The sequence below is a fragment of the Tupaia chinensis genome, unplaced genomic scaffold (assembly GCF_000334495.1).
Source record: "Tupaia chinensis unplaced genomic scaffold, TupChi_1.0 Scaffold000001_1, whole genome shotgun sequence".
Taxonomy (NCBI): domain Eukaryota; kingdom Metazoa; phylum Chordata; class Mammalia; order Scandentia; family Tupaiidae; genus Tupaia; species Tupaia belangeri.
This window is the reverse complement of record NW_006159427.1, coordinates 4,133,066-4,153,648: the sequence shown is the minus strand read 5'-3', so window position 1 is coordinate 4,153,648 and position 20,583 is coordinate 4,133,066. Positions and strand designations below refer to the sequence as shown.

The 20,583-nt window shown below is 37.1% G+C and overlaps 1 protein-coding gene across 1 annotated transcript in view; it reads right to left on the bottom strand.

Moving 5' to 3' along the window:
• The window catches only part of MYO3A (myosin IIIA), a 286,656-nt gene that overhangs the window by 185,799 nt on the left and 80,274 nt on the right, over positions 1 to 20,583 (bottom strand). The window contains exons 5-8 of the mRNA XM_006139727.2: positions 16,731 to 16,807; positions 11,271 to 11,416; positions 8,668 to 8,733; positions 4,111 to 4,266 (exon numbers count right to left, since the gene is read on the bottom strand). Of these exons, the coding sequence (XP_006139789.1) occupies positions 4,111 to 4,266; positions 8,668 to 8,733; positions 11,271 to 11,416; positions 16,731 to 16,807 (445 nt within the window). The remainder of the gene's footprint in view (positions 1 to 4,110; positions 4,267 to 8,667; positions 8,734 to 11,270; positions 11,417 to 16,730; positions 16,808 to 20,583) is intronic.

The following is a 20,583-nucleotide window of genomic DNA, read 5'->3' as shown; positions in this document are numbered from 1 at the left end:
CACACACACACACACACACACACACACACACAAACACACACACACACACACAAAAGAAAAGAAAAGAAAATAGGCAGATACCAAGAGTTAGATACAAAAAATCAGATATGAATAAATAATAGATGTTTTAAAACATCTGCTTAGCAGTCTGCTTAGCAGACTGAAGCCACATGGGAGGTTTGATTCTCAGCCCACCCTAAACAGCTGGGTGTACTTGTATGCACTCATAATTGTAGGTACTCAGGATGCTGAGCAGGAGGACTGGAACACAGCAGACCCTGACTAAAACACCACACATACATACGTACATATAAAAAAAAATATATATATATATATATATTTTTAAATAACAGTTTGTTGGGAAAGTCATGACATGTTTTTCCATGTTTTCCTATGCAAAAATAAATCATGACTTTTCTGACTGCCCGATAGATGTCAATACAGACATAAATAAGAAAAATCAACATAAAGAATCAATTCTAGATGAGGCCTAGAGGTAGTTTTAAGAGAATCATTAAAATGGAAAGCAATTCTGAAGAATTTTTCCAGAATGTGTTGGGTCATTGCAAAAGTCATGCATCTTTGCATGGAAAAACACAGAAAAAAATATGTCATGACTTATTTGATGACCCAGTAATTGAGAATGATAAATACATGACAGATATAAAAGAGAAATTACAAGACATATAAGGTAAATTAGGAAATTCTAACACTTATCTCTCAGGAGTAAAAATGAAAAGAATGACAGAGGACCATTACTTAAAAGAATAATTACTGAAAATTTTTCATAATTGAAAAAGGCATAACTTCTCATATGGAAAACATTTTCTGAATTCTTAACAGGATAAACAAGAATACATCTTGTGATTTAGAAATTTACAATCAGAAGTACTGAGCCTAACACAATGTTCAATATATAATAGTTTTTGATAATTAAATTTTTTTAATCACTAGAATTTATAGCACTAGGTTTAGAATCAAAATGTCATGTAATTCAACCATTCTTTCTTTTTTAAAAAAATATTTATTTTTTCAGATAGAAACAGAGAGAGAGAGAGAGAGAGAGAGAGAGAGAGAGAGAGAAACATGCCCATCAGGGTCTTCATGCCATGACCCTCCTCCAGTCTTAAGCTGACCCTGATCTTGGGCACATACCTGCATGCCTGGCATGCTCAGGAAGGTCCTGGGACATGAACCCAGACATTTTCCCATCTGGATCCAGTTGCATTACTGTTGTACTATGGCATGGCACCTACTTCATTCATTCTAATGATGATTGAATGCTGGGAGACAATTCTCTGTGAGTCTTTCATGTTTCTGCATGTCTTGAATTAGCTTTTGTTCCAGACTATGTTTTCAGTGACATTTGTATAACAAGCAGCCTTAGAAGTTTAAAATATTTTCTCCCTCTAGGACAGATGAAGTTTTATTTTCTATCCAGTAGTTAGAGATAATGTGTCTTCCAGGGCAGAATTTGGGCAGGGTTACTAGCAGCCCCTTTAAGAGACTGGAATTTCCCATGCTCAGGGGTTTCCCAGCTAGTAGGCAAGCCCACTGTGTGTACCCCATCCACCTAAGCCATTCAGCGTCGCTCCCAGAACTTAGTGAGCAGGGACCATCAGTGTGAATATCCAGCTCATGTAAGTCACCTTAGCTATAAGTAATGTAGTTCTTTGTCTCTGATCCCAGAGTCTTGTGTCTTCTGCCAGCATTTATGAAATTGGCAGGTCAACTTGTTAGTTTGCAAGTAGAGTAAAATCAGAGATCCTCTGTTGTTGTTGAAATTGAATACCCTATACAATGCTGCTGCACCTCAATTTGTTTGTTCTGTTTATTTGCTTGCTGTGTGTATGTTGTGAAGGATGAGGTTTGGCAGACTATGAAACTGCACTCACACAAAAATAAAAAGATGGCATAAGTAAACCTCCAGCTACCTCATTGCTATAAACTACATGTCTGCTTTCTTCTTTTTGTCATTTAACTCCACTCGCAACTTTAATTTTTCCTCATTAAAGATTTATTAGCCTGTCTCTGCAGCAAGGCTATAAACTCACATAGGCAAGGACAATTATCTCCTGATATCATCCACTACTGTTAGGCTGTTTACGCGTGTAACTAAAGCTTGGGCTTTGGGATCAGGATCTGAATCCCCATCTAGTCATACATACCCTGTGAAGCCTTGTGTAAGTTAATTAGCCTTTGAAACTTCAGTTCTTCTCAGCTGTGAAAATGGGGTACCATAAAATATTTTCCTTGGAGTTGTAAAGTCACATGAGAAAATCCAAATAAAGTCTCAACACATTGTCTAGCACATAACAGGCATTACACATGTAACTTGCAATAGGAATTCAAATAAATCAAGTCCTATTTTTTTTTTTTGGAGAGATTTTTGCTATAGGACGTGTGTGCTCGCCAGACAGACAGAGAGACAGAGAGACAGAAAGCGAGAAATCACCCCCCAGGGAGGATGGCCATGCCGCAATCCCTTCTCCTCCATTCTTTTCTTGGGATCTTGGGCACGCACACACACGCGCCCAGCGTGTTTTAAGTCACCGGGTCCAGACGCAAACCGCAGTCGACTACGTGGGAGTCCAGCGACATAGCCATTACTCCAACTGCTGGTCCCTCAAGTCCTATTTTCTATGCATTTTTCCCAGTTCCCTAATAGCAGCAGGCTTCTGAGATGCAACTAACAGAAGTCTCAGGAATACATTCACGTTACAAAGGACTACTTTTTGACTTAACGGTATCATCTATAGAAATTTATCTTAAAGAAATAATAAGTGATTCTTGTACAACTCTTCATTAGTGCTATTTGTTAAAGTAGAAACAATTAGGAATAACCTAAATATCTAATAATAAAGCCTTATTACTGAAATCAATCACTAAATAGTCAAGGGAATACTGTGCTGTCATCAAAAATATTATGGTAGATAGATATTTAATGATGGACATTCACTATTCAGTGAAAGAAGGAGGATCCAGAACATATATGAATGTAACTGCAATTCTGTTTCAAATATATATCCAATCATAAGAAGATACCAAAAGGTTATAGGTTAAAATGTTATACTAGATTAAGTTAATGTACACTTCACTGTATCTTCTTATTTTCTAGAATAAGCACATATACTAGTAAAAATCCAAATAGTAACTATGAAAAACAATATTAAGTTTATCTAAAAATATAATTTAGTCAGGAAAAATGATACCAACAAATGATAATGTCAAAAAGTCTTGAGACCAGCTGTTAACATAATGGCTATGTCACTGGACTCCCATGTAGTCAGCCATGGTTTGTGTCCCAGACCTGGTGGCTTAAAACTCATGCCAGGCACATGTGCGTGCATGGCCAAGATCCCAAGAGGAGAATGGAGGAGAAGGGATTGCGGTGTGGCCATCCCTCCCCCGGGGGGGGGGCGTGATTTCTTGCTTTCTGTCTTTCTGTCTCTCTCTGTCTTTCTGGCGAGTGCACGTGCCCTATAGTAAAAACCTCTCGAAGAAAAAAAAAAAAGTCTTACAAATTTAAAAATTCTTTTTAAAATCCCAAATATGCTATCTTACTTTATAAAAAGAGCAGAAAATATGAGAAAACATATACCAATCCTAGTCAACTACTGACATTTACATTCTTTGTTCTGATGATGAACAAAGAATTTTTTAAAAAATTCTATCAACAGGACCAGCAGATGGCATGGTGAAGGTGCTGGACTTCCACATGGTCAACTGTGCTTTGAGTCGTGGCTCTGGCAGCTTGAAAATCCACCAGGCGCATGTGTGTGTATACCCCAAATCCTGAGAGGGGAATTAGGGAGAAGTGACTGTGGCATGCCTATCCCCCAGGGGGATGATTTTTCACTTTCCCTCTGCCTGTCTGTCTGTCTCTCTATCTAATGAGCACAACATACTATGGCAAAAACCTAAAAAACAAAAAAGCTACCAATATCAGGATGCAACTCAACTCTTTTCATCCAAGAACCTCACTACCTCCAAATAACAACCAGGAAACTTTAAGTAGTTCTCATTTCATTTTAAAAACAACCGCATTGTAAAGTAGTTCAATCTTTAGATGATCTTCGGATTTTTGGAGTCAAGACATTATTTGATTACCTGGCCTTCTCTGTGCTTCCCATGCACTGATGAAGGTCAATGAATTCCATCAGCTGTTTCTGTAGCATCACATCTTTTCCCTCAATTTGAGTAATAAATTTATGCTGTAAAAGATCTGACACTGTTGGGCGCTTTTCATAATCTTTAGTCAAGCACCTGCACTGACAAAAAAGAACATGAAATTATTGGGTAAGTTAGAGCTTTTGTTTTTAAACTGTTACTCATATGCCTAAAAAATTAACACAAGGGAGCAAGGCTCTTCATGAATGCTCAGCCCAAACACCTATTAAAAAATATGAAGCTGAAATATGGTGACATGAATGTTTGTGAAAGTGCACAGATCTGTGAGTTCCTATGCTGTCGGGATACCAACTTTAATCCAAATACCACTCCCCTAGTCTCCCAGCAAGCATTATTGGGTTGTAATAATTAAACTGTCTCCACTGCAAAGTGTCCTTTACGAGCCAGTAGCTAAACGACAGAGAAGTCATCACAGTTTTAATGCGTATATAAAGTTAAAATAAACTTTGTGGTTTCCCTTCACAAATGCCTTTAAAGGCTTCTTCTCTATTGATCTGTTTCCTCTACGCGATAAAACTGCTAACCCATGTGAGAAGGCTAATGTGCTGAAGGTATTTAAATTCCACATCTGCAGATGTTCTTTGAGGTTGCAGGGTAGAGGTACTAATGAGTATCACACCTTTTGATGGATCAACCTGAGCATATTTGTGAGAAAGGATAAAGCTAGTGAGACCACTGGAAACAACATCACAGGAGGAACATTTGGACAAACTAATGAGTTAATTATCTATGACAATGTTTTCAAATATGTGGAAAAGGGATTCCACTACTCTCAGCGGTCACAGGGCGCAAAATACCTAGGACTGAGTGGTGGAAACAAGAGAAGAACAAGCTTCAGGTCAGTATAAGGAAGAGCTTTCCAGGGGTGAGGTTTACCTGGGCAAAATGAACTGCACTAGGAATAATTATTATTATTTATTGCCAGAGAGCATATGCATGAGAGAGACAGAGAGAGGGAGAGAAAGCACTCTCCCCATGGGGACTGTTCATGCCACAATCCTTTTTCCTGCATTTCTCTATCTCTACAGGGCTGGTCCTGGGAAGTATTATATTTATTCAGAATGTTAGACACTGAATGAATGGCCACCGAGTGTACAAGCTTCAGAAGCATTTAAGCTCTGGGTGGGAACTTGGACTATACAACTTCTCAAGATCTTTCCAATCCTGAGATTCAGAGGATATTGATTATGAAAGAACCAGACTGTTGTTAGGGATATTGAAAATGAACAAATAAACAAACAAAAGGAGAAGAAAAATCCCCTTTTACTTGAGCAGTGCCATTTCCTGTATTTTAAACTTTTTAAAAAATCTGCCAGAGACACAGACGGAGGGCAGGGAGTTGGAGAGAGAATGAGAGCGAGAGCGAGAGCGAGAGAGAGAGAGAGAGAGGGAGGGAGCACTTTCCAATGGGGCATGGTCACACCACAATCCCCTCGCTTCCATTTCTCCATCCTGCTGGGATATTTTGGGTGTGAACACACACATATACTTGCACACACACATGATATCTGGTGTGTTTCTCAAGCCACCAGGGCTGCGATTTGAACTATGCTTGGGCTTGTGGGATCCAGTTTTCTTAACCACTGGGCTATGGGGCCACCGAAAGCACTGTTATTTCTTTTTTGTGGGGGAGATTTTTTGCTGTAAAGTACATGCACTCACCAGAGACAGAGAGTCAGAAAGTGAGAAATCACTCCCCAGGAGGGATAGCCATGCTGCAATCCCTTTTCTTCCATTCTTGGGATTTGGGGCATGCACACTCATGCACCCAGTGTGAGTTTCAAGTCACTGGGTCTGGGACTTGAACTGTTGTCAGCTACATGGGAATCTAGCAATGTAACCATTATGCCATCTGCTGGTCCCAGCACTGCTATTTCTAATCAGAATTGTTAGTCCTCCTGAGATAATCATTTGGCAGTTTATTTCACCCCTTTGGGGGCTTATCTAAAAGGTATACCCCAGGGTTGTTAAAATCTGCTAAGGAGTAAAGATGACCATGTCTGAACATAAGAACAAGTGCTCTAAGTTTTCATTTATTTATTTTTATTCATTTATTTTATTTTATTTTTGAGAGGTTTTTGCTATAGGGCATGTGTGCTCGCCAGAGAGACAGAGAGAAACAGGGAGACAGAAAGCGAGAAATCATCCCCCAGGGTGTATGGCCACACCGCAATCGCTTCTCTTCCATTCTCCTCTCGGGATCTTGGGCATGTTCTCACATGCGCCTGACGCGAGTTTAAGCCACCGGGTCTGGGACTCAAACCGCAATTGACTACATGGGAGTCTAGCGACATAGCCATTATGCTAACTGCTGTTCCTAAGTTTTCATTTATTGATAGTTTAACAGAATACATCAATTTCTGATATCTATAGCAATTGTATCTTAGTTTTCATAAGAATCACATATAAAATTATTTTATTCAAATAAATTAATCAAAAAGCGAATGCATACCAGACACTCTGCTAGACATTGGCATTACAGTGCCAAACAGGCATACCCAGTGCCTAGAGTTGCTTACTGTCTAGTTAGAAAGACATCTCAACAGGGAGGCTGGTAGGTGGCCTGGTGGTTAAGGCACTGGACTCCCACATGGCCAACCACGGTTTGAGTCTCAGACCTGGTGGCTTGCTTTCTCTCTCTCTTTTGCTCTGTTCCTCTCCTGTCAAATAAAAATAAATAAATAAGTATATAAATAAAGATAAATAAAATATTTTTTTTAAAAAATTCTACTTAAAAAGACATCCAAACAGGTAAGCTAAGTAAAACTGGCCATGTTACCAGAGGGAGAGAACCAAAATACGACAGTCCACAGGATGGAATAGGAACTGCCTGAAAGAACCAAGCAAATGCTTCTCAGGGTAGATGGGAGAAATGTGTGAAGGACATGAGATTCCACTGAGAATCTGCAGATATGGGGCAGACACTACATTGTGGGGATCTCTTCTGAATTACCAGCAATTCCTCTAGAATATTTGAAAAGTGAGACTGCCGTTTATTAAATACAGTGTAGTGTCTGTGACATGTTTAGTAACGTCTGGTAAAGTGAAAACAAAAAAGACGATCAATTCTTGGATTTTTCTCTCTTAAATCTAAGTCTCTTATCTTTAGAAAAATAGATATTCTATTAGGTCATCAGAAAAGTCATATTTTCCCATGCTTTTCTATGAAAAATGTGTCATGACTTTTACAACGACCCAGTAGTAGGAAAATCAATGGCAGTAATACGTATGAATATGACTGGTTCCTTCCCTTTCTGTGTTCTTTCTACACTGTCTGAGTAGAGTTTGGCACCTTAATTCTGTTTTTCTTTTTTAAGAGATATTTTTGCTGTAGGATTTGTACACTTGCTGGAGAGACAGACAGAGACAGGGAGACAGAAAGTGAAAAATCACTCCCCAAGAGAGATGACTAGGCTGCATTCCCTTCTCCTCCATTCTCCTCTTGAGCTTTTGGGCACTTACACACATGCACCTGGCATGATTTTCAAGGCACTGGGTTCAGGACTCAAACCACAGTTGACCATGTGTGAGTCTAGCACCTTAACCGCTATGCCACCTGCTGGCCCCGGCACCTCAATCCTTACCAACCCTTCTCTCCCATTTACAGTAAAGATTTATCCCTTATTTTATTCGTTAAAGTTGAAGACATGAAGTTTGTGGAAAAAAACCTTACAGGGCCGATTTTCAGAAAATGTCTCATTCCTTGCCTTCTCTCAATTGTCTGGAGGCTCTGCGTTAGGCTAACTGTTCATCAAATTAAAAACATTCACTGAATTTCAAATGCATAAGCATTTTATAGATATGATTATCTGATTCACTGATTACAGTGAAAATTCTGATTACAGTAAGAACTAGTGCCCATAAGTGAAAAGTTAAATGACTAAGCAGGTTGTAAGCAAGCACATGGGAGATGCTAAGAGAAGACCCACCAAAGGCTGGGGACAGGACAGTGTGTCCATGGATGATGAAGGGTCCACAGATACGGGGCTATCATGTAAGTGAATAAACACAACCCAAAGATCACTATCTGGGCAACGTGAACTGGCTGAACATCGAGAAGACACTGTACTCTTCTGCAGAAAATAATGGAAGGGGCAAGCAGATTGTGTAGCGGTTACATCACTGGTCTCTCACATGGCAGGTCATGGTTCAAGTCCCAGACCTGGTGACACACATCAGGTGTACATGTGTGCATGCCCTAGATCCTGGGAGGAGAATGTAGGAGAAGAGACTGTGGTGTGGTCATCCCCGCTAGGGAGTGATTTCTCACTTTCCCTCTCACTCTCTCTCTCTGGTGACCTCACACTTCCTAAGGCAAAATCCTCTAAAAATAAGAAAAGAATGGAAAATCTCTGGGGTGACTTAGCAGAGAAGAAACAAGAGGAGATTCAGAAGTATAGAAAGGCACATTTCAAATTTATAACAGGATAGTGTCTCTGTGACTTTAGAAAAAAAAATGACCCTCCTGTTACTCACTTGCTAATGAAGTCATTGAATTCTGCTGACCAGAGTTCAGGTTGCCTTAGTTTTGGGGGTGGATTCCTGGAAAAATAAGAGTCAAGGTTGGCTTGTGTACACTGGTCAATCTGCAGAAGGAGAGGCAGAGCTGGCTAGCTAAATGCACGCCTGCAGCCACAGACTCTGCCCGGATGCAATCAAAGAATGCCATCATTTTCCAATTCAAAGGCAGATAATTAGTCATTAATCATTCTTCATACAAAATGACAGGTTCCTTATTTCTCTGAAAGCTCTTAATATATGACCCAATTTTTCTAGCTGTTCATTTTTTTCCCCCTTTAAAGAACCTTCTTGCTTTTACCGGATAGCCCTAGGGGAAAACATCAGTACTTAGCAGAATAGAAACAACGAATTCTGGGGGAATATTTTTTTTTCCCTAGGAGTACTGTAGAAGTTGCTCAGGAATATACACAGAGGTGACCTAAACGGAGCATTGTTTGGAATATGGAAAAAGGAGCACAGAAGAGTACCTTCAGGAGTTGTTCTTTTTTTGTTAGGAAACAACTGTTAGGCCATGTTACAAAGGAAGGAACTGGAAAACATTATTAGGTATAAAGCTCTGAATACCACTTAAAAGATTTTGTTATTAATTCCTTTTGTTTCAAGCTGAACAAATCTTTTCTTTTTTGGCATGTTCGTGAATACCAATGAACAACGTTTGGAAACGAGGCTGATCTAACTCGGTAATCAAGCAACATTGATCAACCATGATAGCTGAATTTGCTGAAGTGCTGCTTTATGTTCATTCTAACAGCTCTTTGTTTTCGCTAGTGGAATGGAAATACTTTGTCTTCAGTTCTGTGGTACTCTTTAAATAGCTTATAATGAAATTAATGTACAGTTTGTACAGGCTCATTAAAGAAAACTGCTACCCCAGATCACCACACAGCTCATTTCACGATCCTTAGGACAATTTGAAGAGTGCTGATTTGTACATTGTAAAAAGCAATTCTTTTCCACAACAACCTCGTTCTGTTTAACTTCCTAAAATTTTCCTCTTATGAGATGTATTGGGTTGCTTTAGAGTAGAGCAAAGTTTTGATGATTTCAGAATACTCCGAACTGGGTAGCTTTTCCGATTCATCATTTTTATCTCTCTCTACAGTCGGTATTTAATCACATCCTTGGTTCATGTGACAGCATCACCAAGAATCCTAACGTTAGTCAGAATATGGTGATGCACACCACAATGAAAATGGCTGAGGATGTACAGCCTTCAGCTCACAAAGTTCATGGCAGGAGGAACTAGAAAATACAGGTTTTATTTTATTTTTCCTGTTGTCCTTAAATATAATGAAATATCTTGGACTGGTATAGAAGATTTTCTTTTCTGTTCTACAATCTTGTTTCCTCTTCTACCAAATAACCTGTATATTTCATAAACAGTAAGACCTGAGATAAAATTGAAATTTTTATATAAAGCATGATATATATATGTGTATTATAATTCAGAATACATACACAATACTATGCACTGATTTAAATTTGTTTGGTGTGAAAATAAACTCATAGTTTAATTCTGTTTTTCCACAAATATCTTGAAGTCTGCTTAGAGATAAGACAGAAAATTCCAAGGTAAAACTAAACACAAATTCAAATGTTTTGATCATATGATAATTTAATTACATGCCAAATTTTCCAAATAGACCCATTTGGAAATTAATATAACATGTTGGCATGCTTCTTTAGGGTGAGAGCACTTCCCTATGGGCTCTGTACAGACATATATAAAATGTATTTAACGAGAGCTTGGTAACAAACCGTAACATACTACCCTACCACTATGCCTTGTCATCACAGTTTCTGTGTACATCCCGTTACAATTAACAGACCATCCAAAATCCTTAAGGTCTTCAAAAATGATATATCTATAATAAAGCTGGAAAGTCTTTTCACATTAGTTTTCTGCAATACCTAGGTGTTAATCTGTATATATACACACACACACATATAGAATAGTGTTTAAAGAAATTGGTAATAGGATAAGCACAGGAAAATTTGTTGATACACGCACTTAGGTGATGGGTCTACCTAGATAGTAAAGTGCTTTCATGGCTCTAGAAATGTGATTCTTCTAAATTCATTGTTTATATTAACATATTCAAAATATTAATATATATTTAAAATTGTTACTTTCTCAAAAGTTTTGTTTATAATCTTAAAAATAATAATATTGTTTTAAAGTTCTGTAAAAAATAAGTCTTAATACTAAAAGAAAATGACTAGATTGATTGGTAGGCAAAGCAAAGCAAATCGCTGTCTCACTGACCATGGGTCACGCTGCCTCACTAACTCTTTAGGGGCTGAATAGAGTGAGAAGAATTGCTATTTTATAAAACCACATCCTAGCACAAGAGAGAAAAATACACTGATTTGAAAGCTTTTTTACTTAGACCAGGGAAAAACAACTACTGAACAAATATAGTGTCTTGGAAGAAGTAGAATAATATTCTGGGTCACTCTGTTCCCAACTTGTTGGAATATATCCATAATGAGCTTGATGAACAGACAGGGGCTGGAAAATGGGCTGTACATACTGACTGCAATGTCAGCTGTCTGACCTTGGTATTTTGAAGAGTGCTCTCATGGGATGCAGGTCAGCTAGTGGAGGGTCTCCATCCCCCAGCTCAATAGCTGTGATACCCAGGGACCAAGTGTCACATCTGGCATCATAAGTGGTATCCAATTGCTGTTCACATGCAATCACCTAGTAGAAAACAACAACGAGGTAAAGTTTATGACTTTAACAAAAATGTTGAGAAGACGGCATATTTAAACTGGTGAAGTTTGAAAGCTATAAGTAAATATAAAGGTAGTAACTCCAGAGGAGAATGAAAAAACATATTATTAGTAGTGATAATGTTTTTATTGTAACAATAGATAATACCTTAGCAAGTTCAAAAATATAAGGGACAAAGCTTATGAAAAGGAACATCTTTGAAAATGTTAAACCAAAAAAAAAAAAAAAAAGAAACAGTGTCTTGAATGAGAAGAGATGGACCCTAATACATAGCTAATGAAAGACAAACACTGTATGTCCCTGCTCAACATATAAAGAATGTCTGCACTCTGGCAGAAATTGAAACTCAAGACACAGAAGTAGAGTGGGCAACTGTAGATACCAGAGACTGCGTAGGGGGCTGTGTGGGAGGGGAAAACAGCATTTAACACATAGGAATGCATGTAATCAAATAACAAATTATAGAATGGTATGATACAACAGATTTAAAAAAAAGAGATGCTGTTGCCAATTTTTAAAATGAGAAATAAAAAACCAGTAGAATGTAATGTTATTTGTTGAAGACAATGAATGTGACAATATTCTTGATTTGATTATCACACACTGCATGCAAGTTTTGAAAAACAATATTGTACCTAACAAAGATGTACAATTAAATGCAAATAATAAATTATAAAAATAAATTTTGAAAAGTTTCATGAAGAAGAATGATTGTACAGTTGTAGTCACTCAATAAACATTTGATGAAATAAGAGACATTCATCTGGATAATGATAAAGAACATATCTTTAAGAATTAAAAGTAAAAGAAAGAGAGAAGTAAAGAAAAATAAACTTGAGGGTTATTAACAGATGGCCTTTACTTTTAATGGCAACTAGAAAACAAGTAGACACAGGGAGTAGAGACTATTTTGGAGTAATGCCAAAAGGTTTAAATCATTAATCTAAGTAAACTGAATGAAAACAAACATTGATGAAGATTTACCAACATCTTAACTGAAGCCATGCTAAATTGTAAAACTATAACCAGGGTTAAAAACATGTCACTAGGGGACAGCAAGTGGTGTAGCGGTTATGGGGCTGGACTTTTACGTGACCAACTATGGTACAAATCCTGGACCTGGGAGTTTGAAAATCACACCGGGCTCATGTGCATGTGTGCCCAACATCTCAAGAGGAGAATGGAGAAGGGATTGTGGTGTGTCCATGCATGCTTGAGGTGATTTCTTACTTTTTCTCTCTCTGTCTCTCTGGTGAGTACACATGTTTAATAGCAAAAAATCTCTCAAAACAACAACAACGCACACAAAAACATGTCGTTAACTAGGCCAGCTGGTAGCACAGTGGTTACAGCAGCTAGATCCCACATGGCAAACTGCGTGGTCCTAGTCTTGAACCCAGATGCTTGAAAACTACACCAGGCAAATGTGCATGCCCTGTCCAAAATCCTGGATGGAGAAATGGAAGAGAAGGGATTATAGCATGACCATCTCTCCTGGGGAGGGTGCTTTCTCACTTTCTCTCTATGTTTCTCTCCAGTGAGCACACAGCAAAAAAAGTTTTTAAAGATCCCTTCATATAAATACATATATACATCTAACTACCTATATATATATTCTGGGTCTATATATACAGAGAGAGGGAGAGAGAGAGAAAGAATATAGTTTCCCAACTTAAAGTCAGTTATGATGGGGCCATCATTTTACACTTCTCAACTTTTCCTACCAAAGTATTTTTGATGTCATAGGAGAGTTTATCACTGAAATCACAGCATATAACCTGAAGTATCGGGAGTAAGCATAAAAGTTTTCAGTTTTTTTATTTTTAAGTTTATTTATCCATTTCTTCCAAGGATGAAAGAAAGAGAGAGAGAAGGAGAGAGAGAAAGAAGACAGAAAAAGAGAGAGATCCGTAAGGGTCTCCATGCGTGATCCACCCCTGGACTCAGCCAGTCTGGCATATTCAGGGAGGTCCTCAGACAGGAACCTAGGACGTTTCCCAGACAAGTCCAGTTGTGTTACCTCTGCACCACTGCTTGGTCTTCAAATTTTACATTAAAGTTAATGTGGATGGCCTGGTGGTGTTTCAGTGGCAAAATGCAACACTCTGAGATGCCAACACACATGGCAATGTTCCAGCTTTGTGTTTGGAGACCTCCTCGAGTATGTTAGGCATGTATACCACCATGATCCAGGGCTGGCTGAGGCTGGAGGTAGATTGCAGCATCAAAACCCTGTTGGTGTTGCTGTTTCTCAGTCTCTTTTGCTCATGGAAGAAATAAATAATAAAATTCATGTGGCAAAATATTCATAGCAGCCTTACTCCTAATAGCCAAAAAGTGGCAACAACCTAAATGTCCATCAGCTGATGAGTAGGTAAACATAATGTAGTATATACACATAATAGAGTATTATTGAGCCATTAAAAGCAGTGAAGTATTGATACATGTAACAATGCAGATGAACCTCAGAAACAAAATCAGCAGCAACGAAAACTATGCTATGTAAAAGAATTCTGACTCAAGGGCCATTATATATTATGATTCCATTTATTGGGTCATCAGAAAAGTCATGATGCATATTTGCATAGAAAAACATAGAAAAATATATCAATAGAACATAATATATGAATATCCAGTATAGGTAAATCTAGAGATGAAAAATAGAGTCATGATTGTCTAGGGGAATTTGGAATATGAGGAATGACTATCAATGCGTACTGGGTTTCTTTTAGGAGGAACTAAAATAATGTGAACTTTGAATGTGGTGATAGTTGTACAACCCTGTGTATATACACTAAAAATCTTAATATTGTACATGCTAAATAAGTGAATTACATGGTATGTGAATTATATCTCTATAAAACTATTAAAAATAAATACATTTATATGAACTTTCCATTCTATTGTCTTAGCATAAAAATGTGTTCTGTACAACTACTTATTTCTTTTTCTTTTTCCTTTCTTTTTCATTTTCATCTTTGTTTTGCCAGAGGGTACATGTGATAACCAGGGAGCAGGGTAAGAAATTGCATGTGCTCTCCGGCAGAAAAAGAAAAAGAAAAAGTTAAAAAATGAGGTCTATTTTTTCTCCACTTTTCCATCCCATCAGGATTTGGGGCATGCAAGCACATGCACCTGTGTGTTTTTTCAGGATAATACATTATTTTATGGCTTTACACATGTGGTCTGGGGTCATTGCCCCATAGGCACAGATGAATGTAGGTCCTAGTTAGCTTAGGACATTCCTAATTCATTGATACTTGCTATTCTAGAATAATTATAAATAACATTCCCTTTTCCCTCTCTAAATTAACTAGTACAGTACAGTGTATGTTACCAACCACAGTCACTATTTTCTTTGACCTCTTCATTCCAGCACACATATGCTCCAGTTTGGAAAAGGTGGCTTTATGTAATCAACAAATAACACCTTTGGTATAGATTTAATTAGAAAATGCAAAATCAATAATTTCACTTTTCAACTAATTGATACCAAATTATTTCATATTAAGTGCTTTTACTAAATGTTAAATTTAAACATATAATACCTTTATTACTATAAATCAACTTATGAAAAACATAAAGCTAGAAAGCTAATGATTATATTATTTATTATTATATTAATTATTAATATATGTAAAATGTACTGTTTGGTATATAATTATACTATTATTAACTCTCAAAATTTTGTAAATTTTCAAAACTCATTTTGAGAGTTTCTTATTCAATGTTTTTGCTTTTGCAATTAATTATACTTTCTATTTTTATTCTAAGATTAATCCCTATTAAATTATTTTAATCCACTGGATTTTTTTAATTTCTAAAAATTATTTGTCATCTCTTTGTGTTTTATATTAACTTTACATTTAACTTTTTTTCAAGTAATAATTTGTATTCAAACAGAAATAGTACCCCAGGAGTTAATCCTCAAATCAATTTAATTCTAAGATTCTGCAATATTAATATAGTATTTAAATTACTTCTCCTCTCTTCACTCCCTAGAAAATTATAGATAAATTTTAGAGCTTTTCCCAATGGTTGTTTGTGTTTTATATTAACTTTACATTTAACTTTTTTTCAAGTAATAATTTGTATTCAAACAGAAATAGTACCCCAGGAGTTAATCCTCAAATCAATTTAATTCTAAGATTCTGCAATATTAATATAGTATTTAAATTACTTCTCCTCTCTTCACTCCCTAGAAAATTATAGATAAATTTTAGAGCTTTTCCCAATGGTTGCAGAGAGTTCTCAAAAATAAGTATTCTTTATTGGTAAACATAATTAAAAAAACTAAAGGCATAAATAGTGACTGTGGAGAAAACAATGTGAGTCTTCAAAACTTTTCCCTTAACTATTTTAGTAGTTTTACAAATTTCCAAAGGTAGGGGTGAGAAGAATCTAGCAAAGCTGAACATAGCCCTCAGGTAGAGGGACTCCATACGGAAAGCAGCCATATAGGTTAATGGACCTGAATCTGATCTAACAAAGGTGAGAGGGTCTCACAATATTTCTATTACAATCTTTTTAAATTTTTTAAATTAGTTTTTGCCATAGAGCTTGTGTACTCGCTAGAGATAGAGATGGAAAGAAGGAAAGTAAGAAATCAACACCTGTGGGGATGGCCAAACTGTAATCCCTTCTCTTCCATTCTCCTCTTAGGATTTTGGGCATGCGTATGCATGTGTGCAGCATGATTTTCAAGCCACTGAGTCTGGGACTCGAACTGTGGTCAGCCATGTGGGAGTCTAGTGACTTAATCACTACACTGCCTACTGGCCCCTTCTATTATAATTTAAATCCATGTAAATATCACTTATATAGATACATACTCAGCAACTAAAAGTAAAGTTAATGAAAACTTAAGGCTGTAAGTAGTTTCTCTTTCTCTTTTCTGATTCACTCATTCCTTCAATCTTTCGTTCATCTGTGTATTCATTCACAGCCCAGTTAGTGGACACCTCTTGTGCAAACACATGCAAACATCTCAAGTGAAAATATCACAAGTAACATTTTCTTCTGGTATACTCCAAAACACTTATGGAGATAGAGTACACACAAAAAGGAAAGTCAGGAGGGATCAGATATTCCTTTGAACTCTGACCTCAGGAGCCATCCAAAATGGTGTTCCTACAGATGTGTTCCTACGGTGCCTGGTGCTGGTGAGCTGGGCAGACACACCTGAAAGGGTATACTCCAAAACACTTATGGAGATAGAGTACACACAAAAAGGAAAGTCAGGAGGGATCAGATATTACATTTGCCTCCTTTGAACTCTGACCTCAGGAGCCATCCAAAATGGTGTTCCTACAGATGTGTTCCTACGGTGCCTGGTGCTGGTGAGCTGGGCAGACACACCTGAAAGGAAAATCAGAGACTTACTTCCTGCATTAATTACTCATGTGAAAAGATTCCAATTGTGATTTTTTAAAAATAAAACAAATTAATATTAAAAGTATATTCCCTCAAACCTGACACTTGATTTAAACTTCACATTAAAGGATCTCTAAGCTCCCAGTTCTGGTTTATTTCACAGACCCCATGTCTTATCACATTTAAAGACCTTAAGTCAGGATTGCAATATAGCCAAAAATACACAGTAGTCTGTTCCTACTTCTCACACCCAAATTCTACCCCTCTGTAAAACCCTATTTCAAGTGTAAGCTCTCCTTTGCTGATGGCTGGAAAGGACTTCCTCTTTACATTCCTCAGGAAATGTACACAGAATGATGCTGATAAGAGATTTTTAGGAGTGCAGCATGTGATCCAAGGAAGACCATCGGATTCTTCCTTGGAAATGTGACTCTTGGGTGCTCACCCTCAGAGAAGGAAAGTAACTAGAGCTGAATGAAACAATAGCAGGGACCTGAGCTCCTTCAGGTAAGGAGTTCTCTCCTGAGGACTAGGGCTCACATAGTTCTGTTCTTGGGCCAGAGCATCCAGCTTCTTTTTGATTTTGTAAGCCAGCCAGTGTTGTTTTCAGTTTCCTTGTCCAAATAGTTTGAGTAAATCTCTGCTGCTTAAAGTCAAGAAATCCTGACTAATACAAAACCCCAACGATTCTACTGATACATCTAAAATAGCAATTTAACAAGGGCAAGAGTCATTAAGAAGTTAACAACATCTCATCATTAGGTTCTATACAGAGATTACATTGCATTTATATATTTCTATTATCATGAGACTGAAAATCTTCCAAGGCAAATTATCTTGCCTCTAAGGTTTTTTTAAATTTTTTTGTCTGTTTTTTCTTTTCTTTCTTTTTTTTTTTTAATTTGCTAGAGAGTGTGGGTGTGAGAGAGAAAGACACACACACACACACACACACACACACACACACAGAGAGAGAGAGAGAGAGAGAGAGAGAGAGAGAGAACTCTCCATGGAGAATGGTCATGTTATAACACCTTCTCTTCTAATTCTCCATTCCATCAGGATTTGGGGCATGCACACACATGCACACAGTGTGTTTTACAAGCAACTAGGTCTTGAAACACAGTTAGCCATGTGGGATCCTACCCTATCCTATCCCAGTCTCAGGCTGGCCTCAGCCTCCAAGCTGTTTAATCAAACACCCGAACAATAGAAACTTCTGGGCAAGTATAATACATATAGATACAGAAATATTCTCTCTATATTTATCAGTAGGTTAATATTTACATTATGAAACACACAAATGAAAGTCACTTTAAATAATGAAATTGGAACAACCGTTGTTATAGGAATATGACTGTTTCTCCCTGAACCTCAGTGATGATTTGTACACACCCTGGTATTAACTCCCCCTTCAAAGACCATTGAAGTAATGAGTTACTACCCCTTGGAATCTCATATAGGATTATTATTTGGTGTCAAGACCCTACAGAAAGAATGTTTTATACATGGTTCCTGTAGGAGTAAACTATGACAGCAAGAAAAATTCAGTTCAGAATATGAGGAAGAAAAAACATCCTAAATTAAGCAAAAACTGCAACTGAGTAGGGCAAAAAAAGCCTTCAATCTGAGAATATTGGATGATTATTACATTGAAAATATGCACAAAGAATGATAGAATGACAGAGAAAGACATTTGCTAGATTTCACACGAATTATGACAGAATGACAGAGAAAGACATTTGCTAGATTTCATAGTTTCTGAGTCCCTCTGCGGTATTGTTAAACTTCAGGATTCTTTTACTGACACAACCTAATAGCTTCAAAGCTGGAAGACAACTTCATGGTCATAAAGTCTACCGTGTTCATGTTCAGGTTAGTGAACTTGAGGTGGATAAAAAAATTCACTTTTCTGAGGACAAACAACATTTTTACTTAATAGAAATTCCCACAAAAATAAAACAGTTAAGAAGATAGAAAAATGAGAGGAATTCTTTTAAAAGTGATTCATATAACTTTAAAAGACAACAGGGACCCAAACTATGAATCCAGGAACCCTAGGAAGTAAAGATTTGGGAAAATCACCTTGTCCAGAGAGTAACTAATAGAGTAAGTCACCAAAGTAAACAGTTACATAATCATCTCAAGAGAGAAGAGGTGGAGGAGTGGAAAATTCCAGGCAGAAAGTTGGGATAATGAGAAGATAAGGAAAGGAACAGAAAGCTGAGAAGAAATCGGGGCTCAACAGAAAACAGGCTAGAAGAGAGGGCAATTACCATTAAAAGTGAAAGCCACAGAAACATTACAGGGTCTTGTGTTAATGACTCTTCAGCCTTTGCTTCGGTAGGGAATTTTCAGGCAATTTAAGACCTATTTAATAAGGCTTCCTGGGCTATTTGGTGGCTGGACAGCCACCCCATTCCCTAGTGCCCAGTTCTGTTTATAGGGAGAAAAATATACAGGCTTTATATTTGCAATTAAGACACCTTTTGGGGTCTTAAGGAGACAGGAGAAACATCAAATATGTAGTTCAAAGATAACTTCAGGGAGGTTGATTTTCCATAGCAATAAAGCAAAATCCTTGACATCTCAGTAGAGCAAAGGGAAAAGCATGTGATATTTTTCCTGTTTTACAATAAAAACAAAATACTGCAGGAATGAGAATTAAAATGATAAAAATAGAGAATTTTTTCAACTTAAAGGGGCCATGACATATTTTATACCATTTAATATTGTCATTTTCTTGATGAGGTTAAGCTAGTGTGATAGTTAATTACATGTATCAACCTGTTAGGGCCACAGAACACAGATATTTGGTCTAAGCTTATTGTGGATATTTTTGTGAGTTTTTTTTTTTTTGGGGGGAGGGAGGGTTAAATCAGATTAACATTGAAATAAATGTATTTTGAGTAAAGCAGCTTATCTTCCATAATGTGAATGGTCCTCATCCAGTCAGAGGAAAGCCTTAATAGAACACACTGACCTCTCCAGGCAAGAAAACCTTCCACCAGCAGACTGCCTTTGGATTCAAACTGCCACTCCTCCCATTGCAGATTTTGGACTTGGAAACCTCCACAATTTAATGAGGTAATTTCTTAAAATAAACATCTCTTTCTCTCTTAATATCTCTTTCTCTCTTTCTCTCATCTTTTTCTCTCTCTATTGGGGCTGGCAGGTGGCATGGGGGTTAAAAGTTGCTAACTCCTATATGGCCTACCGTAGTTTGAATTCCAGACCCGGCATCTTTCTTTCTCACTTTACCTCTCTCCTTTTATGTCTTTCTCTAGCCAAATTAAAAAATAATAATAATAAATATTGTTAAATGAAAATAATTCTTAAAAATATCTATCTATATAGTATACATACATGTATACACATAGATTAAGTATACACATACACAAACACACACATACACACACACTCATATACACATTCATTGGTTCTGAGTCTTTGGAAAAATCTCTGAGGATAGTTTCCATATTTTTGTATGATTAAAAATTCTTAGGGTCATTCTCTCAAAACCACAATGAACTACAATAGATTTGTTACCATTTTTCCTTCATCAAAAATTACTATTTTATTAGAAACCTCAGTTGCAGAAACTTTCAAGGATTTAAAGGGCTAACATCCTTTCTTTTTTCTATTCCTTCATTATTCTCTTTTTCCCTTTCCAGGAACCAGGCAATTAAAGTCTATGCCATTCAAAAGCAACCACAGATACAAAGAAACTTAGAAAGTCACCATACACATTCAGGGAAAGA